Source organism: Mus caroli, unplaced genomic scaffold (genome assembly GCF_978045245.1).
Source record: "Mus caroli unplaced genomic scaffold, Mus_caroli_1 scaffold_14, whole genome shotgun sequence".
Classification (NCBI taxonomy): domain Eukaryota; kingdom Metazoa; phylum Chordata; class Mammalia; order Rodentia; family Muridae; genus Mus; species Mus caroli.
This window is the reverse complement of record NW_028227269.1, coordinates 68781749-68808634: the sequence shown is the minus strand read 5'-3', so window position 1 is coordinate 68808634 and position 26886 is coordinate 68781749. Positions and strand designations below refer to the sequence as shown.

The 26886-nt window shown below is 42.4% G+C and overlaps 1 protein-coding gene across 16 annotated transcripts in view; it reads left to right on the top strand.

Annotated features, from left to right (window-relative positions):
• The window catches only part of Trim9 (tripartite motif containing 9), a 103053-nt gene that overhangs the window by 12101 nt on the left and 64066 nt on the right, over positions 1–26886 (top strand). For 2 of the 16 annotated variants that reach the window (XM_085830426.1, XM_085830424.1), the window contains exon 1: positions 19596–19986. The exons of 13 other annotated variants lie outside the window; for them this stretch is intronic. In XM_085830426.1, the coding sequence (XP_085686552.1) occupies positions 19912–19986 (75 nt within the window). In that variant the 5' untranslated portion in view covers positions 19596–19911. Of the gene's footprint in view, positions 1–19595; positions 19987–26886 lie in introns of those variants that run through there. One more of the 16 variants, XM_085830425.1, reaches the window with a different exon arrangement.

Below are 26886 nucleotides of genomic sequence, written 5' to 3'. Positions count from 1 at the left end.
TTTGCCTTTATTGAGATATTTGTTCCTCTTCTTTATCCATACTTTGCTTGAAGCTTGTATTCTGAGAAGTGATGGACAATATGTACTCACCATTGTCCTGTGCTCTGGGAAAAGTCTGAGAGAGGCTTGTGAGCTGCCATGTATATCATCCCAAGACATCATCTGTCCTCTGAACAAAGCAGCCAGCAGAAATGGGCAAAGGCGGTTACCTAAAACAGGTCTTCATTGCAGGCTCTGACTGCAGAGTGAGTAAAACCCTAGCCAGTCAAATATATACAGACTAGAGAGCAGGCTCAAGGGCAAAGCTTATCAGGACTCCATAACACACTCTATCCTAATCTCCCTTTCCTGATGGTCTGTGATTTCTTCTCATCACAGCAAATGACCAACAGCTGACTGTACCACACACCCACATCATCCTGCTGCTTATTGATATTTATGTCATTGCAGGGACAGAATGAGTCACTATGCCTCCAAAGCCACGTTGCTTATGCTCAACTCTCCTCCCTCTCACACCTGTGAAATGTTAGCCCAAGAGCCTTCATCACATAAAGTCAGATGTAAAATTAGACTTCCATCCAATCTAATAAGTCTTCTACAGCAGAGACAACTCCACAGGGCTTCTAACAAGCAGCTGTTATCGATTTTATTGACCATCAATCATCTAGCCAAGTTGTAGCAAGGAAATATGATAAATAGCTTTCAGCATATTATCAGTGGGGAAGAAGTATGGTGTTTATAAGCTGCCTGTGTATCTGGTCCATTTTCTGCCACTATGGCAGTCAGCCTATGTTGATGGAGCTAACACCTGGAATGGTGTTAAATAAAGTGTTCTCCATTTTCCAGCTTGAGGAATAAGAAAGATAGAATATTGAAACATGCATGAACACTGAACTTCAGGTTGGCTTTAATAAGCTCTTTATTCAAGGGTGCCATACTTGACCATTCTCTGAAGACCCAAAATGGGACGTGTACATGTATGTGTACCTAGAACAGGACACGATTATTTGAAACCTGCTTCTGGGAATGGAACCTGTAGCTTCTTTCATGCTTAGCCCATGTTCTACTATTAAGCTATGTCCTTAGCTTGTTTCATATTTTATTTTAAGACAAGAGTATCACTAAGTTGGCCTTGAACTTGTGATCCTCCAGCCTCATTCTCTCAAGTAACCAGGATTATTAATTTTATTTAAATATATTTCAAATTATCAAGATCTTACAGTTTTTATGGTTGAGCTCATGTTTAGCTGTCAATCCAAGATTTGCATTGACTTAGTCTCCCGAAGTTCACTGGAACCTTCATTTGAATGGACCACAATCACCTCACACTTAGCATGCCAAGAGCAGAACGCCTCATCTCTCGCTGGTAACCATGGATTGCCTCCTTTTACTCTGAATAAGATCTGAAGGATACAATTCTACAGTAGAGTCAAATTGAAACAAGAGAAGGGGGGGGGGCAGGATGAGGCCCATATCCCAAAGCCTGACTGACAAAATTACCATATGAAAAAAGCAAGTTGGCAAAAAAGGAAGGCTCAGCGCTCAATCCCAACCCTTGTTCGTGCCAACTAAAACTAGTTGGAACCACTGGCCCAAGCAGAGAGGTACTCAGTGTCCAAGAGTTGCCTATGGCTGGTTTAATACTAAGATGCATGCCTCTGTGTGGAAATTTAAGATGCTGGCGTGAATGACCCATGAAATTGTATGTAGAATTGAAAGCATCAGGGCACGTGTAGCAAAGTCTGCTGCTCTAAGCTAAGGCTGTGCTTTGTGCCAGTAAAGCTCCCTTGGGTCCCCATTCTCATCTGAACCCGTGTTCAGCCTGCTTCCTCCTTGGAAGCATATTCTTTTTTTTTTAAAGATTTATTTATTATTTATTATATGTAAGTACACTGTAGCTGTCTTCAGACACTCCAGAAGAGGGTGCCAGTTCTCGTTACGAATGGTTGTGAGCCACCATGTGGTTGCTGGGATTTGAACTCTGGACCTTCGGAAGAGCAGTCGGGTGCTCTTACCCACTGAGTCATCTCACCAGCCCAGAAGCATATTCTTTAATAAATTCTCTCCTGTTGCTTGCTACTATCTGCATGTCGTGTGTCGCTGTCCAAGTCTTAGTTCTGGGGTACAAAAACTTGGTAATCCCTCAAGAGGTTTCCACCAAAACCCCAGATCTGGATACCAGATTAAGTACTTCAAACCTGCACTTCAGAACGGCAGCATTAGAAAACTGAACAGCGACTCACTTGGCAGAGAAAAGTGTGTAGTTCTAGGATCATCAAATATGGAAATGAGATTGAGAGGGAGCCCTGGACAAAGCTTTAGTGACTTTGACCCCTTACATCCAAGCACGCTGTGCTCTAGGAGCCGTTGCAAGGACTTCCTCCACAGTCATGGGTAGACTTCTCTCCACATTATGAGGCAGATAGATACCAAGGCCATCCTCATTACAAATGGGGAAACAGAGACCACAAAGCCAAGAAGCCCAAAGTCATGGCTAACAGGTGCTTAGATACGGCTGGCTTTGTACATTCACTACTGCGACCGACGACAGTGGTGCGGACCTTTTTCCTCTGCTCAATTCACGTTCCTCCTCAGCCCTGTAAGGATGCTAACTTCATATGGAGACAGCAGGTTCCTCTCAGTAGATTAAAAACCTCATTGTAACATTCACCCTTTTACATTTTAATTCTGGAGCTTTCAGTCTATTTACTCACAGAGATGTGCAGCCAACGCCACCATGAAATTCCATGTTTATAACACTCAGAAAGAACAGTCCCCATTTACACCCTTAACACTGCCCTCCGTCCTTAGCACCTGAGGACTTCAAGAGTGCTTCCTGTTCCTGCAGACTTGACTGATCTGGGTATTTCATACAAACTTAGTCATAAGATATGTTTCCTTTTGTGTCTGGCTTCTCCCACTCAGCATGGATTCAGAGTTTATGTATTTGTAGCATACACCAGTGATGTATTAGATATATATGCTATAGTATTAGATATATCATGCTCATTTATGCATGCGCATGTGGTGAACATGGTTGCTTCCATGTCTCATAAATTATACATAGGGGCTGCTTAGATCTCAATGCATAGGTTTTTGGTGTGGATATGTTCTCAATTATCTCAAGTGTGGTATAACAGTCATAGTTAGATTTAGTCCTTCATACCTAGAACTCATAATGCCTCTTATATCCTAAATGATAAGATCCCCTTTGCCCACATCTGAGTCTGTACTAATGAGGTGAATCCAAGTGGGCCCAATATAGCTCCTAGCAACTGGGCCCCAGAAAGACCGAATATGAAACTCTCATATGTTACCTCCACCCCCTGGTCTCTGATCCACACAAATAGAAGGAACCTGAAATCTCAGGTCTGTAAAAATTCCTGAACAGAAAGATTCAGGGTCTGCAGACATAAGCACATAGATACTGAGTATGTAGCACTCCCAGAGAACACGCAAGCTCCACTCTCTTCTCGCCTTGTCTATTTCTTGCATTTGACTGTTCCTGAGTTCCTAGTTCTATGAGAAACCTGCAAGCACACTGTCTCCTGAGTTCCCTGAGTCACCATAGAGAACTGTCACACCTAAAAGGGAGTTTCCCTAAAATTGCCACCAAATCAGAGAGAAGTCTAGGAAAGCTTGGGACCTGGACCTGTGACTGACATCTAAATTGGTGGCAGCCTATGGATCTGATGACATGGCAGCTCAGGTCAAAACCTACTGACATTGAATACTTGGGAGACACCAGAAATGAGTATCTGGGAGTGGAATTACTGAGTCATTTTGGAGTTTGATGTTTCACACTTTGAGACTGCTGTCAACTTGTTTTCCAAAGATGCTGCTCCTTCTCGCCTTCCCTCAGCAGTGAGTGCCAGTCCAGGTTCTACCTGTCCTTGTCAGCACATGCTGTTTTCTGTCTATGTTGATTATAGACGTTCCAGAGGGTGTGAAGTGGTGCCTCTTTGTGGTTACGATCTGCATGTCCCCGATGACTATCGATGTTGTTGGGGATCTTTTCATATGCCTTTGCTTTTGTCTTCCAACTCTTCCTCCTTTCCTCCTTGTTTTTAGGAAGATGCCTCTTCAAATCCTTTGCCCACTTTTAGTCTGATTATTTATCCTTTGTTTTTGAATTTCAAAAGTTCATCATGAGCCCAGCTCTTGCTTATCATCTAAATGGAAGGGACAGAGCTGTGAGCCATTGGCCTCTCTGAAACACCAGAGCAGAGCAGACACGGAGCTGAGAGTGGGGCGATTTGTAGACTTACTTGTCAGAGCCAAGGGCAAGTCCCTCATCCCATAAGTCCCAAAGGGCTGATTCCAAGGAAGAGCTTGGATGAATGCCGTTCAACATAGGAACATCTCAGATCAACAGAAGACACTTCCCTTAGTACCACATCTTCTTCCTCCTCGCTCCAAGTTCTACATCACCTGGCTACAAAGATGGAGCTTACTTTTGTATACCACCATAAAGCTCTAGCTCTGCTGAGGTTCCTGTTAACCCAGAGTTACCACTGTGATTTTTTATATATTTTTTAAAGATTTGTTTATTTTATTTATTTGAGCACACTGTCACTATCTTCAGACACACCAGAAGAGGGCATCAGATCTCATTACAGATGGTTGTGAGCCAACATGTGGTTGCTGGGAATTGAACTCAGGACCTCTGGAAGAGCAGTCAATGCTCTTAACCACGGAGCCATCTCTCTAGCCCCCAACTGTGATGTTTTTATAAAAAGCAAGTTAAGGTGCCAAAATTCAAGACTCTTCTTATACAGTTGAAAGTTATAGACTGATAGAACTGAGGTACTAGGTTTTCTACATCATTTGCCCAACTCCTTCCCAGGTCAGAGAAAACAACTGAACACTTTTTAAATTAAAAAAGTCATGTGGTACATCTTATTGTAAAAAATAACAACAACAAAAAACCCAAACAAACAAATAAAAACCAAAAAATCAAAACTTTATTTTATTGACTATACATTAATAATTCTAAATATCCTGGGCTGAAAAGATGGTTCAGGGTTTGGGAGCACTGGCTGTTCTTCCAGAGGACCTGAGCTCAACTCCCAGCTCACAACTGTCTAGAACTCCAGTTCCAGAGGATCTGAAATCTTCACACAGACATACATGCAAGCAAATCATCAGTGCAATGAAATAAAAATAAATACGTTTAAAAAAAATCTAAATGTCCAAGATCTTACTTCTAATTTCTTCTCTCTCTCTCTCTCTCTCTCTCTCGCTCTCTCTCTCTCTCTCTCTCTCTCTCTCTCTCTCTCTCTCTCTTTTCTCTCTCTCTCTCTCTCTCTCTCTCTCTCTCTCTCTCTCTCTCTTTCTGTGTCTGTCTGTCTGTCTGTTTATTCAATGATGCTCAACTGAAACAGGATTTTTCCTTTTGGGGACTCTTCCATGATCCTAGACACCTATAATCACAGAGGGTTTTTTGATAGTTGGTTCTCCATATTCTAGATCTATAGTCACTAAAATTTATTAACTATGTTCTGTTATTGTTTTCATTGTTCTTTAAGGGGGAATTGTGTATGTCTATAGCATTAAATTGATGTTCCTTCATTATCATAACCTACTCTATTTCTGTGAACATAAACTTTCAGTAAGTCAGAACCTTTGTCAACAGGATGAGCCTTAGACCGCTGCCATTCCTCCCTACTCTCCTGTGGTCCTTGTGAATCTTCTGGTTTCTACCAACCTGTCTGCGAGCCAGCTTAATCCCAACCTACATCCCTTCCTTCATGTTCACTGTGGCTGTGGTTTTGCGGTGCTGGGACTAAAGCAGGGCTTGCAGCAGGTTAGGCAAGTGCTGTAGCCCTGAGCTATACTCTAAACCCTAGCCTGACTTCTTAGTCATCTCCATGGCTTGTTCCCATTGGCATGTCTGTAGGGTCAGCCAGATGCTAATCCTTACCCAGGAGCCTCTGGGGAGTCTCCCCACATGGCTTGTATCCTCTGCCCTCACTTAGCCACTGGCTTGCTCAGCCCTGGCTTCATTCCCACGGAAGGCCAAGTGACAAGAGCTCCTCAAATCCTAGCTAGTGTCACTGCCTCGGGGCTGGCACTGATCCCAGCAGTATATTATTGTAATGTACTTGGCCAACAACATGTAATCATAAAGTAAGATTACAACATACACATCAGGGCTATTTAAAGTGTGCTCACATATATCTTAGTTTGAAAGGTGCCATAACACAGTTTAACTAAATGCAACACAGAGTCTATTGACATGTAGCCATTACTGATATGACATAGGGTGGAATTTTTGCTGCTGTTGGTGGTGGTGATGGTCCTACAGATTAAACCCAGGGGCTTATGCCTGCTAAGCAAGCACTCTAACCACTGAGCTTCATCCCTATTCGTTTTTGTTTTATTTGGAGATGGCTTCCTGCTAAGCTGTTTTGACTAACCACTAACACCCACTCTCTCCTTCCTGCCTCAACCTCCTGAGTAGCTTGAGTCTGGCATGTGCTACACTGTCCACCTTAGAACAGACATTGAATAGAACCTGGATATTCTGCTTACACTGGGGACCAGAAGTAAAAAACTGACAAATCTCATCTGCAAATGGGGAACGATTGGATTAGTCAATAGAACATTATTATCTAAATTGAAGGCTAATGAAGACTGGCCAATTAATTATTCTGAGTATGGACAAAGAGTTCAATTATATTTTCATTCCACTAAGTCATGATTTTATAACAATGTTATTAATATAGTTTTAAATTCTCTTTATTCTGAATCATGACCTCTTCATAGAGTCCAGAAGAGGGTTGTCCTGATTTTTTATAAAAAGGGGGTTGGGGGGAGGACAGGCTACTACCAGAATAGGGGTAGGGAAGCCAGGCTCACTTACTGGTCTATGACAATCTGGAAGGTACCGTGAAAGGGTGAAGAATATATGGTGGTTAGCTACACGTGTCCTTGGGTTTCTTGGCATTTCTCATCTCTGATACGGAAATTGTAACAGATCCCACTTTCAAGGATTGCCATAGAAAAGGAATGTCAAATGTCTCCTGTAAACGAATGTGATAAAGCTCAGGTAACTAGCAGGTGACGATATTTGGGAGCCTTATGGAAACTTCAGAAGGTGGGATCTTTCAGGAAGTACATTGCAGGGCTACACCTTTGAAAGTCATAGCTAGCCTCCAGTCCCTTTCTTGTTCTCTGCTTCCTGTCCGCCATGACATTAACAGTCTCCACCACACTCTCACTGCTCTGCTGTGTATGGGACCAAGCTACTGCAGACTGAGCTCAGAAACTGTGAGCTAAAATAGAACATCGCTCCCTGTGAGTCGTTCCCATTAGGTGTCTGTCACAGCAATGCAATTGTAACTGATGAGAGAATGGAGAAATAGATCCAGCATTTCATTCTACTTGTATAAATACATAGGTAGGTTCTATCTTCACAAAGCCAGCAGAGGATGCTCTCACTGCTTGTGGTTGGTTTCCTGTGCATGAGTCCCTCCTCTGGGAATGAGGGGAAACCAAGCCAGGCACAGAGTCCATTTCACAGAGAGCACACACAGTGAAGAGACAGAAGGGGAAGGGATCCAAAGACAAAGGCCGCGCTAGGCCTTGAGTGTGACCATTCTTTTGAATAGAGGAAGCCAGCGACTTCTTAGAAGCCTTGAAGCCAGGAACCTCATCATCTTTATTTACGTGAATGTACTGGTAAGTGATTGAACTGGTCTGAGCCTTAAGTGATTGAACTGGTCTGTGCCTCAGGTGAGTTCTCTGAACCTGCTAGAGGAAGCCCAGAACTTGTCATTGAGAAGTCCCAGACATTGGAATGTTTGCAATAAATGGTAGCTCTTGTTACTCAAAAACGTTCAGCTGGTTTTATGGATGCTGTGGTGTTCCTGCAAGTATTCTGACTGTAGTGGGTAGCCAATACCCCCCACCGAGTAAAGGCTATTTAATATCTACTTGCTAGAATATCCTTTTAGCTTTTACTTGACGAAATAGCCCACAATAGAGTTTGCAGACAGCAGGTCTGTGCCAAGTGCAGGTAGACATGTTGCTCAGAAGCTGGCCAATAACGAGGAAAAAAATCAGATAGTCCAGATACCCAGCTCCTGAAGTCAGAGTTCAGACAGCTCAGCTATCCCTGGGGCATTGCTTTCTCCCCTGAATTCTATCCAAGAATCCCTGACTCACATAAGCCAATGGGTTTGCTAAAAATTCATCCCATGACTTCAAGAAGAACAACAAAAATGGCAAAAAGGACAGGCAGGAGCAAGCCCAACAGGGTGCTTCTGGAGTGTGAGTCCCTAAACCCTTTGTGTAGACTGGAGTAGGTTTTAAATGCATAAGAGACACAGTTACAGTGTGAAGACCTGTTTGCTGTATGTTTTCATATATAAGTATACATTTCATATATGAATAATATATAAATACATTACCTTGAACCCAAGATATCAACACATTAACAACAAATTTATAAATGTTTTTCCATAGGAAGAAAGAAATGGAGGAGCTCTCAGTTGGAGGCAAGGGTCATTAGAATCTAGACACACATTGATGTGTCTTGGAGTCTCTTAGATAAAATTGCTTGCTGCTGGCTGCTGGTGTCTTTGTGCAGACCCTTCACATCTGCAGTGTTTCCAAGTTTCTCAGTGGGGGGCTTCAACTCTTGGGGATCAAAGGATGACAGATCCTTTCCAATTCCCCTTTTCTTACCAGGCCTTGGAAGTCTCCGGAGGGCTTTACAGCCCTGTTGGGCCCTTGTTAGAGGGAAGAGAAAAGAAAAGTCACAAAGGCAGCCCAGTGTGGGGAGGAGACCTCATGCTGACTGCCTTTGAACTTGATTCCCAGTCCTTGTAGAATAACAACCCACAGGCAGATCAGTATTGACCCCAAAAGCCCTGTTCTATAAACCATACCCTTTGTCTTTTCCTTACAAGGAAAGGCAAGGAGGGGATTGCAAGGCTGTTTGTGATTATTTAATTCATAAAATAAGACGTGAAGAATTAAAACAAAATGAGTATATAAGTGTTGGCCTTCTCACTCTGAGAAGGGATCTGTCAGAGGACTGAGCTGGGTGTGAACCTGGACCGGAGTTCTTCACCTCCCGGTAAGAGCCACACAGTTCAGTGCTAAGCTTCGGTATTTGATATTCATTTGTGTGTTTGGGTCTCATTGTAGCGGCCAAATGCCGTTGCTTGTGGTTGTTGCCTTCAGTCTTTGTGTTCACGGCCCTTGCCCTTGCCTGTTGGTCATGTTCAGGGCTGAAAACACCTTGACTCCTGGCATGTGCCTTGGCTGGCCTCAGACCACCTGCCGGAGAGAGCGCTGGAGTTGGAAAGGACCCGGATGAGTCAACCCCAGCACAGCTTGTTCACTTTCAGGCTCATAGGAAAGATGGCAAGTTTTCTAAAGTTATTTCTAAAATTATTGAAGCCTTCAGCTGAGGGAAAAGTCAGTAAATTTCAGTGTAGAAACCGTGAATGTGTAGCATGCTATATATTCCTCGCAGCAGTACCTCCCATCTTGCGCATGCGCACTATGTCCTCCGTCCTTTGTAAGCCATAGCTCCCCTTAGACATACTAGACCATCCAGGGAGAAGTGTTCTGAAGAGCAAACGCTTTTAAAAGAACAAGTCTTTCTTAAATAAAAGTAAGATCTAATCAGTTTCTTATTTTAAAAAAGAATACATTTAACGCCAATATTTATGTTGCTGACCTGTTATAAATGTGAATTTGGGGACATTTCCAAGCATGAGTCTGGTTTACCCTTTCTTTAATCTTAAGCGTGGAGAACAGTTATAACCAAACAAAAGCCCCTTTCTTCTATCCGCAATGCTTTTAAAACCAACAATAACAAAACCAGGCTGTCACCATTCCTCTAAGGAACTCGGTGGCGCCTCCTCCTCGGGGGCGGGGCTGTATAAGCTGCTGATGGTTGTTGGGGGAGGGAGAGACCTTTTCTGCTGTGGAGTAGCCTGTGATGCTGTAAAGCGCACCTTAGCCATGCTCCTGTAAGCCACCCTAACTACACTCATTGAGTCACCCAAAAATACAAATAATGAGACTTAAATAGGAGGAGGACTAGTTGGGGAGAATATGGTCATTAGTGGGAGGGGTAAGAGAGGGTAGTGGAAGATAAATACAATAAAATACATTATATACATATGTGAAAATGTCATAACAAACCCATTGAAAGGTTAATTGCCTTTGTATATTGTGTGGGTGTCATGTTTTTAAAAACCCATGTTTAAATGATTATATGCAACCTATTAATCTATAACTGAGTCTATGGCAAGATCAAGAACTTTCTAGACAAATACAAGGGTAGAGAAGTCTACCTGAAGACTGGAAGTCAACCACATACAGCAGTGTCAGGAATTAGCATCCTACCCTGACTTTTCTTATGGAAGGAAATAATATGAAAGTCCCAAGACTTTTAAGAGAGATATCTTTTCCTATGAAGATAAAGAAAGAAATTTTCATAAATGTTCTGAAAAAAACCAGAATATTTCCAGAACCCTATAATATCTCAGACATCTTCCTGCAAGCCTGTTTGCCCACTTCTCCCATTGCTTACAGCTTGGATACCTCAGCCAAACTGGGTGACCAGACTCTCCCCATTTGTTCTTCTCCTGCTCTATGGGGACATTTAAATAGCAAGACTGCCAGCAAGAATGCAAATAGCACTGACTGCACATAGAAGGAGCCTTAATTACCACTGGGAGACCTGAAACCAGAAGGCAGAGTGCACATCTCTGCTCAGCTGAACTCATGGAACAGCACGGGGTTGATTGCTTTATCTGTGAATGGTCGTGGAAGTGCTATATGCAACTTTTCATTTCACAAGCAGGCCATTTGCAAACACAGAATCTGCAAGTGATAAAGACTGACTCTGTTCTCTAACTCCGAGGAAAATGATAGTGCAAGGATAAGCACAGTAGCACGTGGTGCTGGGGCTTGGTGATTGCAGAGAAATGGAAGGTTGTAAGACTTAGAAGCCGAGAGACATCTGGTCAGTTACGGTGAGGGGTTGCTTTGAAGAAATGTGAACTCAGTATGCAGACCTTCTGAGAGAAGCCCGAAGTCTGGCTAATGTAAGGCATCTCTTGTTCTGAAGGTGTTTATTATAGGGACTGTGGAGATGGCTCAGTGGGGAAGAGCATTTGCTGTCTACGCACAAAGACCTGAGTCTGGATTTCCAGCCAGAGTGTCCATTTATGCACATGTGACCCCAGTGAGGAAGGAGAGAGAAGGATGGCTGGTGTTTGCTGGCCACTAGCCTAGCTCCCAGTTCAATAAGATAACGTGCCTCAAAGGAATACAGTGGAGGGTAATAAAGTTGGACACCCAATGTTCTCCAATGGCCTCTGCATGTGCACACATGCATTCCCCATGCCCTTGTATATACACACAGAGAGAACGCTTACTTAGTGAAAACACCACACTACACCTCACTGTGTCTGACTCACCCTGGGACCTCCAGCTTATATTTCCTTCCCATGGGTTTGGAGCCGGAGTTCTCAACCTTGGCACTGCTGACATCCCTGCTACACACCATAGTGTACCAATCCCATGAACTCTTCACTCACCCCTGAGTTCTGAGAACTAAAATGGCACAGATGCTGTGGCATAAACACACTTGTATTCTCTCCCTCTCCCTCTCCCTCTCCTCCCTCTCCCTCTCCTCCCTCTCCCTCTCCCTCTCCCTCTCCCTCTCCCTCTCCCTCTCCCTCTCCCTCTCCTCCCTCTCCCTCTCCCTCTCCCTCTCCCTCTCCCTCTCCCTCTCCCTCTCCCTCTCCCTCTCCCTCTCCCTCTCCCTCTCCCTCTCCCTCTCCCTCTCCCTCTCCCTCTCCCTCTCCCTCTCCCTCTCCCTCTCCCTCTCCCTCTCCCTCTCCCTCTCCTTCTCCCTCTGTGTGTGTGTCTGTCTGTCTGTCTGTCTGTCTGTCTGTCTGTCTCAAATAAATGTAAAATAAAATTTCAAATATATTGATTTTATCCTTGTTTTTGAAGGTTATTTTTTCTTGAACATTTTTTTCTGTAGCACTTTGAAGGGTTCTTCTAATCCATCCTTCTTTGTTTTTGTTGTAGTTTTTGTTTTGTTTTGTTTTGTTTTGTTTTTAGCACCTTGAATGGCAGTTCTAGTCCATCCTTCTTTGCTCCTGATGGAATGCTGGCTGCTACGTGTCACTGCCCCTCATGAAATGCGTTTTTCCTGGCAAATGTCATGATTTTCTGTCTCTCTTTGACTTTTGGCATTTACCATGTGCCTATAGATCACATACATACATGTGTATACTTATTATATAGCTAAGCCTAGACTCTACATGTGGGAGAAAACATGTTATATTTGCCTTTTTTCCCCCACCCCCATTCAGTGTCTGTCTCCATACACACTTCTTTCACCACATAAGCACACATAAGAAAATTGTATGGTGTTTGTGTTCCTGGGTTTGGCTAATTCTGCTTAACATGGTGACCTCTGGTTCTGTCTCCCTCTCTGGAAATGACATTATTTCCTTCTTCCTTGTGCTGTGGAGCCAGTGACCCTGTTCATTTTTATGCCTTTTTGCTTTCAGTGTGTGGAATTCCTATTGGTCTCTTTTTAGAACCCTCTGTATGCTGTTAAACCTACTGTGTGCTTTTAAGCCTACTGTGTGCTGTTAAGCCAAGTAAGTTGATAGTTACTACAGCTCCACTTTTCTGTTCTACTATTTCCATATGGTTCCTTTTTTTAACATATATCTTTTATAACTCCAATTTCTTCTTTGGAATTCCCTATGTGTTCATTCTGGGTCCATCTTTGAACATAGTTACTGTACCTGTTTTGAAAGGTTTTAATCCTAACATCTGAGTTAGATGGTGTGTATGTACCACCAGGCCTGACTCAAAGCCACATTTATTGCTTCTTTTCCTCCTTTCTTCTTCTCAGTTGTGGCTCTTTTTTTTTTTTTTCTTTTGTTTCTGGACAGCCTTCAGTGATGTTTTATTATTATTTACTGAACATTCTGAACAATGCATTGGAAACTCCATAGTCTACTTCCTTTACCTGGGGAGTATGATTAATGGTATTACCATATAAATGACCAGGCAATCGCCTTGGCCTGGTAGAGTCTTAGTCTTCTCCTTTGTCAGGGTGATCTCTGGAAATCCCAGTGTGATTATCTAAGTTCCAAACTGTCGGGGGTCAAACTCTCACACCTCGGTCATTGGCCAGGCGTAGACCTCCACTTGCTTCCTTCACCTTTGCATCTGTTGCTTGCCACTAGACCAGTGGTTCTCAACAACCCCTACAGGAGTCATACAACAGGAATTACATTACAATTCACAACAGTAGCAAAATTACAGATATGAAGTAGCAACAAAATAATGTTATGCTTGGGGTCACCAGAACACGAGGAACTGTATTAGAAGGGTGCAGCACTAGGAAGGTTGCGAACCACAGCTTTAGATCCTTCAGGGCACCTCAGCACCCACAATTCAGTTACCCTAAGACTTGGATGGGCCGGGTGTGGTGGCACTCGCCTTTAATCCCAGCATTCAGGAGGCAGAGGCAGGTGGATTTCTGAGTTCGAGGTCAGCCTGGTCCACAGAGTGAGTTCCAGGACAGCCAGTGCTACACAGAGAAACCCTGTCTCAAAAAACCAAAAAAAAAAAAAAAAAAAAAAAAAAAAAGACTTGGATGGATCTGTTCTCCTTGGCACCCTTCTTCATGGGATAACATGCTCTGCCCCACAGTTTGTAGCTGTTTTGGTAGACATAAATTCTGTCTTCCCACATCACTGGCTAGACCTCAGTTTTTCTAGCTGATGTTGCCTTGGCAGAAAATATTCTGTGAAAGTATGCTTTCCTTCTTCCATCTTGTTTCAATTGCTCTCCAGAGCCTTCAAATGGATTTTTAAATACTTATATTGTCTAGGGTTTGTGATTAAAATCTATACAGGTGTAATTCACATAAAAACTAGTTTTCCAGTAGGCACTTACATTGTTCTTAATGTGCAGTGTGTGATGTATAGTCAATAACTGTCCCAAAGATGGTCCTAATATTGGTATTACCAGATAAGAATCTCAAATACAAGTATCCACACAGTAAAGTATTTAGTAGAAAAATTAGTTAGCATGCACAGATGAGTGATTTCATCAGAAAGGAAACATAGAAATAATTAACATATTATATTGGGCATGTTTTTCACTCATGGCTGTTGCTTTCTTCCAGACTCCTTGGAACTGCATTCTCTTTGCATTCCAAGTTCAGGGATTACCAAAGATTTGGGTGGAGATTAAAAGCATGACATCATGAAAGTAGAACCTGTTCACTGGGCTTTGTAAGAGATGAAGGCTAAAGAGAAAAGTATCGGTGAACCAGGAGAAGGAGGCGTCAGCTGGGAAACCAGGAAGAAAGGAAAGCAAAGACACAGGACAGAGGGTCTGAAATGGGAGGGTAGTATGTTTATTATTGTCTTAGTTAGGGTCTCTATTGCTGTGGAGAAACACCATGTCTGTGGCAGCTCTTATATAGGACAACATTTAATTGGGACTGACTTACAATTCAGAGGTCTATTCCATTATCATCATGATGGGAAGCATGATGGCATGCAGGCAGACATGGTGCTGGAGAGGTAGCTGAGAGTTCTATCTCTGGATCCTGAGACAACATGAAGAGACAATGACCCACTAGGCCTGGCTTGAGCTTCTGAGACATCAAAGCCTGCCCCAGTGACACACTTCCTCCAAGAAGGCCACAATCTCCAATAGTGCCAGTCTCCATGAGCCTATGAGGCCATTTTCATTCAAACTACCATAAGTGTCATCAATATTTAATCTTACAAATTTTATATGACATGTATTTAACAACATAAAATATTATTAGACTCACTAAGATAGATGGGGAAGGCAATAAAGATATACTTAAAAATTGATGATTATGAATGTTTCTAAAGTTAGAAAGTTACTTCAACCCTCAGATCCAAAAGTGAACAGAATCCCAGACAGAATGAATGGGGGGCAAATAACCAGGTTCTGTGTGGAAAATAATAATTAACATGAGTGCCCACCGCTATATTATATACATGTGCATTAATTTAACTAGATCATAGCATCAAAAGTGTAGGTAGAACCATTACAGTTCTAAAGAAAAGTACAGAAGAATATTTTTCCACTTTGGGATGAGCAAAAATTTCATTGAGAAGACACATGACTGTTAACTGTAAAAAAAGAATATACACCTTATCAAAATCTTAATTCTTCTATAAATAAAAAGGAATGAAGATATAGAGTAGGAAAAATATGACATATACTAAGGGTTAATACACATATGTATGTATGTGTATATATATATGTATGTATATATATATTCCTATAATAAAGAACAAACAGTTTGATTTTAAAGCTGACACAAACAGATGCTTTATAAAAATATATAGGAATGTCACTAGCACACAAACAGATTCTCAACACTAACCATTACTAAGTAAGTATGAGTGGTGGAAGGACATGGACCATTGTTAGAGAATGAAACGAGTCTTGGAAAACTGTTAATTTATTATATAACAAACCAATAAAACCATAGTTAGGAACTTACCTAGAAAGATTAAAATATACATCCATAAAAGACTTGCGAGAGTGTTCACAGCTGTGTTAACAGAAGGGCCTCACACTAGAGAAACAGAGTCTGAGAACGGGAGCTTGGGTAGATGAACACAGCCGAGGCCTGATGGGGCACACCTGTGATCCCAGCCCTCTGGAGGAAGAAGGATTATGCAGTTTCAAAGCCAAAGGGCTTAAAAGATAAAGACCACTACCAAAAAATGCAGTCTGGAACACCCATGTAATAGCATGCTACTCAACAGTATAAGGGGTTGTAACAGTAAGACCGTAACAGTACAGTCACATGTGTGTAAACCTCAAAAAAAAAAAAAAAACTCACACACAATGCACAAATGTGTACAAATTTGGCTCTGTACAAATGAGGATGGTATTGTTAATCCCAAAGATGGGAGGAGAAAGACTACCAACGCAAATCATCATGGCCAAATTAATTCAAACAAGCAATTAAATAAAGTAAGCTTTTTAAAAGTTATATACACAGGCTGCCTCCCCCTAAGGTGGGGTTTAAGAATTCAGCCTTGGATGTGAGCAAAGCAAGGGTTTTATAGACCAGAGGTAGGGTGTTTTCACAGAATATGTGGGGTTACAGAAGCAGAACACAAGCATATCAAGTTAGTTATAATGACCCCCTAAAACAAAGACATGATTGAGAGGAGGCATAACAAGGTAGTCATAACAACAGGTAGCCATAGCAACAGATATCCATAACAACAGGTGGTCATAACAAGGTAGTCACAGGTGAGGTCATATAACCCTTTGGAAAAAACTAGGGTTGCAAGATGGTCATAAACAACTTTTTGAGTTCATACAACCTTTTGAAATAAAGGCAGGGTTAACAAGATGGTTATGAACAATTTTTTCAAACAAAGGCATGATTGCCATTCCTGGAACAGGCATTACAGATCCATTAAGTCATGATTACAGGTGAGGCATGGAATCCTTGAGACATAGATTTAATTATAAACAGAAGTGAACCTAGTTTGTCTTTACTGTAACATGGCTTTGAAGCCTAAGGTGGAGGCAGGCTGGTTCTTCAGTAAGATACATGAAGAGACTAATAAAACAAAACAGTGACCTAGGAAATGACAACAAGAAGATAACCTGACACGTGGCTTAGAAGACTTAGCTATGGTGGAAAGAACTGAGCAAATAAAAAAAAATAATAGTAGGATGTCAGCGTGTAAATCATATGGTGAAAATAGGATTTCTCCAACATTAACCTGGACAGCAAGTGCAGTCTGATGAGGGGCAGGAGGACACAGACCTGGGAAGCTCATTCTAATACAGAAGTTGGTCCCTCTATGAATGACAGACCCTCAAACGTCTTAAAATTAGGATAGATTTCTTATACAGAGTTCACTCCATGTTTTCTTTCGATGAACTATTTGGAACACTTTTTTTATTGTTGTTGTTGTTTATTGTTATTTGGATATTTGATTTTGCTTTGCTAGGGGTGGAACACAGGACCTGGTACACTCTAGGCACATAGCCTACCACTGAGCCACACCTTTACCCTGGAGCCTGAAGAAGGTTTCCTGGTGGTTAGCCGTCCTCAGCAGAGGAGTGGGCACTGCTCTCTCAGTGTTATGCCCCAGTGTGAATGTTTGTGAGCACACAGAAAAAAAATAATAATCTTGAAAGAAAAGCCTTCCTCAAGTGGGTATATTTTTAACAGATGGCCAGCATTTCTCATTATTAATGAAGGCACCTGGGCAAATTTGAGGCTTATCAGCTCCCACAATTGCCGTTTCTGTAGAAACTAATTCAGAAGTATGTAGTAACTATAGCAACGTCAGGGCTTGTTGCAGAAGTGTTTTAAGAGAAATGAAAAAAAAAAAAAAACCTTTCCTTCTTCTGTGATCTGATTCTCTACTCTGTTCTTCCCCTCCCAGGACACTGGAGCAGGGGCGGGAGTGGGGGGATGGGAGGGAGGCTGGACGGTTATCAACCTCTTGGTCCTCATTTCTTGTTTTACAGACACATTCTAACCTGGCCTAGACACATTAAATTACAAGGAATCGTGTCACAGCTTCTGCAACCTTAGAGAAGAAAACACAGCCTGTATGAACATTTTTCTTTTGCTCAGAGGGTTAAGAATAAGACTCGCTAAATGTAAAATCAGAAAGTTTTCCATAGTCTTTAAATATCTCATAAGAAATCGCTTCGATGATCTTCAGGACAGTTGCCATTTTGAATTAGTGTGATGGAAACGCACCCTAAGCATCCAATCTGAAGGAACGTCTGTGGTTTCTTTCCTGAAACACTCAGCTGCGTGTCCTGTTAAAGCCATCTTTGGGATCTAACATCTTTGGCTTGTTTCTGTCACCTTCAGGGCCCCCGTAGCTCACAGTGATATCTGCCTTCTTACGTCCACAGTAGGTGAAGGGGAGAGGGCACCCCACAGCTGATGGGCACTACTTTTGCTTCTAATCACTTTGGTTAGAAGTTAATCTCAGAGCCACACCCGGCTGAAGCAAGGCTAAGAAATGCAGTCTTCATTCTAGGTGCGGAGATCAGTTATAGACGTGGTTTTTTCATTTGGTTTCTCCACGCAGCAGCATTGCTGCTGGGAGGACAGAACTAACTCTTCCCGACGTGGCTGCGGAGCTTGAAGCAACTGGGCCTAGTTCAAGGGCGTGAGGCAGGAAGTGCTAATAATGTCTGCGCTTGAGCATGGGCTCTGAGTTCCCAAGTATGGAGCAGCTGTGTAATCCTTACGGTGAAAGGCTGGCATGACTCGCCCACTCTCCAGATTCCCCACTCCTTTTCTAAATTCTCCACCCCCCATCCCACCCCAACTTCTTAACTGACAACTTATTGAGCGTCACTTTTTTGCTATAATCTATTTAGAGAAGCACCCTTTCTAATTAGTTGTGGCTTTAAAAACCTAATAATTTTAACAGTTGTAGTTGCTGCGATTTGAACTAGGGTTAAACTGGCTTGGAGTTGGGGCCCAGAGATGTCTCTTTCTGAGTAAACTATCTTTACTTCATCTTCATGGATAAACATGTGTATCCACTTGGCTCTGCAGTTATTTTTCACTTTAGGCTCTAACCTTTTATACATATGGTTTCCTGTCACAATATTTAGAGCAAAAAGATTTTATAAGTGTGGCTGAAGATTTAGCAATGGAAACTGTTGAGTCTTCATTACTAGGAACATGTAAGTCCGTTCAGATCAAAAGACTATTTTTTTTAAAAAAAAATTTACAATAAAAATGGGAGAAGTAGGCCTGCTTTTCGTGCCTTCTGAAATGTTCTCATACACAGTGCCATTTCTGCCTCTGTTCCTCACAGTTTGAATGGGTCATAAATTAACAGTTGGCAATCAAATTTTCAAAATTTAAGAAAATTTTCAAATATGACAGACCAGTATTTTAAGATTAGCGTAGTCTATTTTAGTGAGTAGAATATTACTACAAAATATAGAAAATCCAAATTCTAATAATACTAATTATAGTGGCTCCTAGAAAACAAAGCCCTTCTCCCATAGGAAGTGATATGCACAATTCAGAGAACTTGGCAAATTGCTCTGGATCGTTCTAAATGAAGAACACAATTCAATTCTGTAAAAAAAAAAAAAAAAAAGCGCAGCGCTGATGTTACTGAGCTGTGCAGCAGTGTTGGGATAATCCGCTGACAGTGAAAGTGGGGGCAGCCTTTTGCATCCAGGGTTTAGGGTCTCATGGTGATATAAATAAGAACTGGGGAGGCTCAGTGCTGTGCAGCATCAGCAGTCACACGGAAGACACTCTTATGTCCTGTGCTGGCTACCCAAAGAGCTCTAGTAATGACCGCTCCAGAACAATGAGGGCCCCAGAGTAATTTTGCTAATGCTTGAGAGATGGGTCGTTGTTTATTTGTTCTTTGATGGGCAGAAGCTGGGGGGAAGGCAGGGTGCATCTTAACAGGTGTGAGACGTGGCCTCAAATCTCAATTTTGCTTAATTAATATCTGCTTCCTCATCCTAAAACGTAATCGACAGTGCTTTTGACTTGAAGAATATAAGAGAAGGCTCCAGAAAATTACATTAAACTGGACAACATGGTAGTGGCTGAGGAAACAAAGGAATGAGGGGAAGCAGGAGGCTGATAGAAAAGTCAGGATTACAGTTGTCAGACAGTTAATGTGTTGAAACCCTGAATCTGAGGAGCAGGAACATGCACAGGAAGAGTGAAGCTGGGGGCTCCTTATTTCTTCTGCTCAGCTGTGGATGCAAACCAAGCGCCTGGGTCAGTGACTTCATTCTCTGAGTGGGCAACCAGCTCTCTCTCTGCACATGCGAAATGCCATTTCCACACTGCGGGGAAATGCTGCCCCTGTTTGCTAAATGTCAGACTTTATATGTGAGATTATGAGAACAAGGATCTGGTGTAACCCGACTCCCGTGAGGGATTATTTTACGGTAAGTTCCTTTATTTCGTTTTGTTTCAGATACCCAGCATCGGAGTTTGTGCCTTTGAGAATGTCATATTGAATAGAATTAATGGCTAATGTACTGGGACACAAGGTTAATACAAGATTTTTTTTTTAATTTGGAAAACAAATATCAATATTTTTCATTCCCTGATGGCATAGTATCTGATTTATGATCTACCTAGAAAAGTGAGCTTTAAAAAAAAACTTCTGGAATATTCTATTCTGGAATATTCTGGATCAAAATGATTAATCCATAGGTGTAACTGTGTTCTCTTGTAAAGGTTGCTCTTCCATGCTTGTAATAAAGTGGACTAAACACCAGAGATGAGTGGATTGTCAGTCACAGCTTAGTTTCTGGAAATACTTATCTGATTTTATAGATGCTATCGCTTACAGACTACATTAGGAAACTTTTCATGCATGCTTAAAATACTTAGTGAATAGTAATTGAGTAAAACTCATGAATTTAAGTATCAAATGAAATATAAATATTGTAACTTCAAATTTGTGGTCATTGTATGCGTGGGTTCCGGGAGTTACCTTGTCTTGGCTTCGCTGTCTGCATAAATCATACATGGAGTGGTGGAATAGACACACATTTATTCTCTTGCCATCCTGGGGGGCAGAAGGCTAACATCTGGCTCTGTGGCTCTGCTCCCTTTTGGAGACTCTAGGACACAGCCTACTTTCTCCCCTGCCCAGCTTCTAGAAGCCAAATAAATAAAATAAAGCCCACTCTGTTGTCATTAATGAAATATCGCATAAGTATGAATAAAATATTCTGTGTTGGGGCTGGAGAGATAGTTCAATGGTTAAAAGCACTTGCTGCTCTTCAAGAAGATCTGTGTTAAGTTCCCAGCACACATGTCAGACAGCTCACAACCACTTGTAACTCCAGTTCCAGGAGGACCAACACCCCCTTCTAGTCTCTGTGGGTTCCTGCACACACGTGGCATATATACATGTGTGTGTGTGTGTATGTATGTATATACATGTGTGTGAAGATATATGTATAGACATAAGGATACATGCATATACACATAAATAATTTTTCATGTGCTTCCTATAAAGCATCTGTCAACTTGCTTTGTAATCTTCATTGGTTGCTTCTTTATGGGTAGTGAACTGGCAGTTCACTCCATGCCCACCAGCCATGAGATCATATGACTGACATCATATGGCTACTGACCTCCAACTCTCAACTCTTAGGGAGTCTAGGTGATTTTGTCCACATGTAGAGCAAACACTGGGTCTGTCTGGAGATGAGCTGAACTGAGGGAGTCGGTGTATGTTATGGCAGCCACTGAAATGGACATTCTGTGTCTGGTTGGCCGCTGTGCCAAACCCAAGTTCTAATCAAGGACTAATTGCTGAGTGATGACAGGCTAGACGGACACACAGCTTCAGGCCATAACAACCGTTTCCCCCTTCCTTCTCAGAACCAAATCCATAGGGATTAAAGATAAATTTCATGTTGCTAGTAGCAACCATAACCAGAAATAACTCTAAGGCCTGGAGCTGTTGATCATCAAATTTAATTCCCAGGAGAAGAGAAATGCTAGCAGGCGTGCAGTCGAAATAGAAAACGTTTTGAGCACCTGTTATTAACTCCGAAAGTTAGTTCCTAATTATAGGCACAGACCTTGGATCACGACATCGATGGGGGTTTCTTCTAGTGTTAAGGAGTCAGGTAATTTGCTTTACAGTGTTTATAGGTAAACATGGCTCTCTTTAAAACCATACTGGTGATTTTGAAAGAAAAAAATGCATGTTGAGAGAATTAATTTAACACCAAGTCAGGTCAAGAGTTTTAGTGGAATTCGGTAGCTGGATCCTTGCAAGTATTGTATCAAAGCCCTTGAATGTGGATGGCTCGCCTATTCCATCCTTTTCTTTAGTAAGCCTGTATTTATAGCTCATTAACAATGGTGGTTTAGGAAGACTGAGCTATTTGTATTATGTTCCTCCGCTAATTACACCCACAACAGTGAGTTATGTAAATGCTTGTCTTCTAGGGAGCTTTGTATGAAACGTCCCCCACCTTCAGTGTATAGTGAAGGCAATCCAGGCAAGGCCTGCTAGCTCTTGCCCAACTCAGCCCAAATTCCTCTGCATAACTTGTCTCCACTGCCAGAGTTTTGATTAAGAGCAACACAGGTCCCTTGATGTCAGGGGGCAAAGCAGGGCCCACTGGGTACTGTGGAGGTTTTCCTGTTTTAGGAAAACATCAAGGGATGAGCTAGGGTTCCAGCAATCAACAGCCACCAAAGCCATCCAGGCCAGTGGCTCCTGGATCTGTCATCTTGAAAATTTGAAGAGTGAATTTCATGAACAGAAAGGCAAGGTTTTAGAAAGGAGTTTTATTGTAAGAAAGAACTTGAGCGAATAGAAACAAGCTGAGCTCCTGCATAGCAAAAGCCAATCTCAAAAGGGCTGCAGTGGCAGGTCCCTTTCGGATGAATAAGGCTTCCCTGAGCTGCAGCATGGCCTGTCCAGCTGCCTCACCCACAGGCATGACTGGCTTCTCCATCCCTTGTGTTGGAACTGAAGTTTCTAATGCACCCTAATATGTAGCTTCCAGGACAGAGATTTTTAAGCAAGCTTAGAAGACGTGTAAGATCATTTCTATCATGTCTGTCGGGTTGGAACAGAATCAAGAAGCGGGAACACAGACCCACTCCTGATGGTGGGTCATGTTATTGCAAATACATTTAGAAAAGGATTAATACATGGCTGTGAGAATCTTCAGAAAATGCAGTCATTGGGCAGGTTTCCTACAGTCAGATCTTTATAACTGTTAACTCATGTCATACCCCAGGCTCCTGATGAAGACTTTTCACCCACAATCTCTTCCAGACAGAGTCCCGTTTTATTATAAATAATAGTTGAAATGTCTGTGTTAATATTATATTATCATACTCACATACTTGACTTTAATAAATGAACAATCATTGGTAATCAATCTTTCTATGAGCATTTCCAAGTTGCCCCAAGCATTGTAGTAGCACTGGAATAAACACATGGGGAGACCGGAAAGGCAGGACCACACTTAGCCAGGTGCCCACCGCTTAGACATTCTCACTGTGCTACGAGTCACCATGAGCCCTGATGTGGTCTCAGACTGGATAAATAAATATGAAAAGTCTATCATCGTGCTTATGCAGGCTGTGTTCATGGGAATGCCATGCCGGGATGGGATGACTATTCATTTGTAGTTTCCAGATCCAACCCAGTCATCTGCTTTCAACCACTTAGGCCAAACTCAAAAATCACCAAGGCTTTCTGAAATAGTGGTGTGTTAACATGGTAACCACACATCAGAGGACTCAACATTCAGGGTAAATAGACACAAGTGGGCCATAGGGTTTGCCTTGAGGAGTGCTGTGTGCTAATGAGACAATAATCCCGATCTTCCCTGGGTGCTAGTTGGGAAATTTGATAACAAGTTAATAATGGCAGAGGTACAGTTAACAAAGCACCCAGACACCTCTGCACCATCTCTTCCCATGGCCTTGTCACCTCTGCACCATCTCTTCCCATGGCCTTGTCACCTCTGCACCATCTCTTCCCATGGCCTTGTCACCTCTGCACCATCTCTTCCCATGGCCTTGTCACCTCTGCACCATCTCTTCCTATGACCTTGTCCTCAGGCCCCACCTAGCTAGGCCACTTAACCTCCTGTCTCTTCCTGCTGAGTCTCCTTCTCTACGAATTCTCCATCTTTTGAGCCTCGGCTCTTCTGAGGTCCTTCTGAAACCCTGTCCCCAAACTAGAGTCACTGCTTTCTTGCATTTGTCCCCACCACACCGTGTGCACACACTGCACGTGACCACTCGTGATCACTGATGCTTACAGTAACACACCACCATAATGTTCTATTGTGTTTGTGTGCCTGCCTCTCTTCCTGGAATATGGTTTCTCAAGACCAGATCCTGAGACATGTTGGGGTTTGTGGTAATGAGCCAATGACTTTCATGCAGGACAAACTCAGGGAGAATAGATAGTCAGACACATGGGAGCTTTCCTAACTGCCCTCCCCACTTCGGGAAGAAAGCCCAAAAACCTTTGCCCCCTCCCCCAACCCAGCATCCCAATACTGTACTGGGAAAAGGATTGGTGGCTCTCTTGCTAGACTGTCACAGTGAATATGCTTCTGTCTGTGAGACCTGGGAGGTGAAAATCCCCAGAGCTGGTCTTGGCACTCAGTGTGGCGTGAACTTCATGGACATGTAATATTCAAAAGGCAGAAACCGCAATGGTTTCCCCCTAAGCTGCTTTAAAAAAAAAATCATTTAACCTCAAAGCCTTATGCTTTGTAAAACAGTTAGTGGGTGTAATTTGGTACAGCTGAAATTTCATTTTCCTAACTTTAACAAGGGTGAGTGAAATTTAGGTAGTGACATTTAGGAGCAAGATGTCAATCAGAGGAAAATAATGTCTGTGCTGTCTGGATAGGAGCATATAACATACGGACACAAGGTCTGTGAAGGGGATTCAATTGGAATAAATTGCAAAACCACAACCTTCACCTCAAAGACAATAGGAGGTCTAATATGAGTGACAAGAGCCCAGGAACACAGATTTGGGTTAACCCCAATCCCCATGTTTCCTGAAGCTTTTGTGGAAATAGAACCAGAACAGGTCAAGGCCTTTTAAAAATACCTTGGTGGAAACATTAGAGAGGCAGATAACAGCCAGGCAGACAGGCCCAGATGCCGTCTGAGAGCATCCTTTACCCTTTGACTGGAATAGAATAAGGTTTTCTAAGTTAATGCTTTCCAGCAGATTTTATCCTTTTATCATGATGCGATGTCTGACTCAGAGATGGGCAAGGAATGGCTCCTTAGGGGAGCTAAAGGTAGCCAGGAAAAAGTGTAGTTAGACCCCAGAACTGCGCCATTCCAAACTGTCATCAGTCACTGGTGTTTTAATCCATCAGACTTTGTGGACACAGCTTCTTTGCAGAAATTCTCACTGTGTGTGTGTGTGTGTGTTATGTATGTATGTATATGTGTACATATATACACATATATATGTCACATATATGTCATATATGTATCAATTCTCATTACATATATGTAATGTGCATATACATCTATTTATATGATCAAAATAAATTGTTCTTTCATTTGAATGATATGGAAAATTATACTAAAAGCCATAGACCTTCCAATTGAAAGTTTTGCCTTTATTTCTATATTTTCCCTTGCCAAAACAAATATAAAAATATAAGTGATCTGGGTTTCCCCGTTAGTGTTGGTATGCACCCCTTTGTGGTGTTTTCTTACCAGATACTGATGGCTCTATGCATGCCTTTCCTAAATGAGACCTCACAACCCTTGAGTCATACCCCATCCTGTTTCTCTTTGCACTTCAAGGCCAGACCTCTTGTCCTTGCTAGTGCTGGGTGTGTCCTGAACACGGAAGCATAGGCAGCCAGGTAGCTTTCCGTGGTGCCCTTGTTGGAACAGTGACTTTGCACATCCTCAGAATGATTTTCTAAGCTGTGAGCTGTGTCCATTCCTCTGTATCAGCCACTGCCCAGCACAGCTTTCACCATCCCTCCCTACCCCCCAGGAGCTCTGGTGAGAGACAGAATGGACAAACGCATGTGGCAGCAGAGGCAGGCCAGAACAGCATCAGTGAAAGGGGACAGGGGACTCTGGGAAGAGGCTAATTGTGCAGGAGCCCAGAGCCTCAAGTCCACTGGAAATGGCAGGTTAAATGCTTGCCCATAGGCGGTACCAGCCAGGGCTCAAACAATGATGCCATCTATGTCTGAGACCGCTTATTGCTCCATGCCTTTCTGGGCAATCTCTTTTCCTATACTTACCCCATCGTGGTGTTATTGTCTTCAAGCTTCACAGTGTAAAAACCAACACTGTAGTGGGTGCTCAGTGTGCTTTGAAGTGCTGTCACAAACACCGCATGGATGTTGGGCAAGTTCACAGCCAGGATTCCATGCTGTGAGCATACTCATTAGCCCAGTTTGCTGAGGAAGAAGCTAAGGTTTCCCATGGCCAGAGTTACTCACATTCCATCAGAGAACTGGGGTTCTACTCCAGGCACCTACACCTGCATACTTCCTCCTTGATCCTAAATGTAAATTGTTATTGAAAGCTTCCCAGGCCGTGTGTGTGTGTGTGTGTGTGTGTGTGTGTGTGTGTTCAAAGATGACTCTCTATTTCCACCATGTGGGTCCTGGGGGTCAAACTCTGATCATCGGGTACCTTTATCCACTGAGCAATCTTGCCAGCCCACTCTCTTTTTAAATTGAAATGATATTCATTTTGAATTCATGTGCAGTTGTAAGAAATAATACACAAAGAGTCCTTGATGATTTTCTTAGTTTTTCCCACTGGTAACATTTTGCAAAACAACAGCAAAGTCTCACAGTACCACTAAATATAGATATTGGTAAATTCTACTAATTTTATTCCGATTTCTCAATTTACATGTACCCTTCTGTGTATATGCTGTTGGATACACTTTTTTCACCTGTATAAGTCTGTGTAGCTATAACCATCAAGATAATAAATAGTCCAGATTCACAAGTGTTCTTTCTATTGCCCCCTTTTCCAGCCCACAGTCAACCTGTTCCACTCGCCTCCACCCTACCCCTACACCTGGCAGCTTCCATTTCTAAAATTCCATTACAGTGCTGTGTTTTACATATCTCTTATTACTTTGAAACTTACCTTTGGCTCAGTAGGTTAGAGTTCCTCCAGTGCAAACATGGGGACCTGATTTCAAATCCCTAGGACCATGTTAAAAGCCAGGCATGGTGGTGTGTGTCGTAACCCCAGCACTAGGTGGCAGAGACAGACAGATCCTAGAGGTTGCTGCCTAGCCTAGCCCACTGAGATCTGAGTGTCTTAAGGTAATA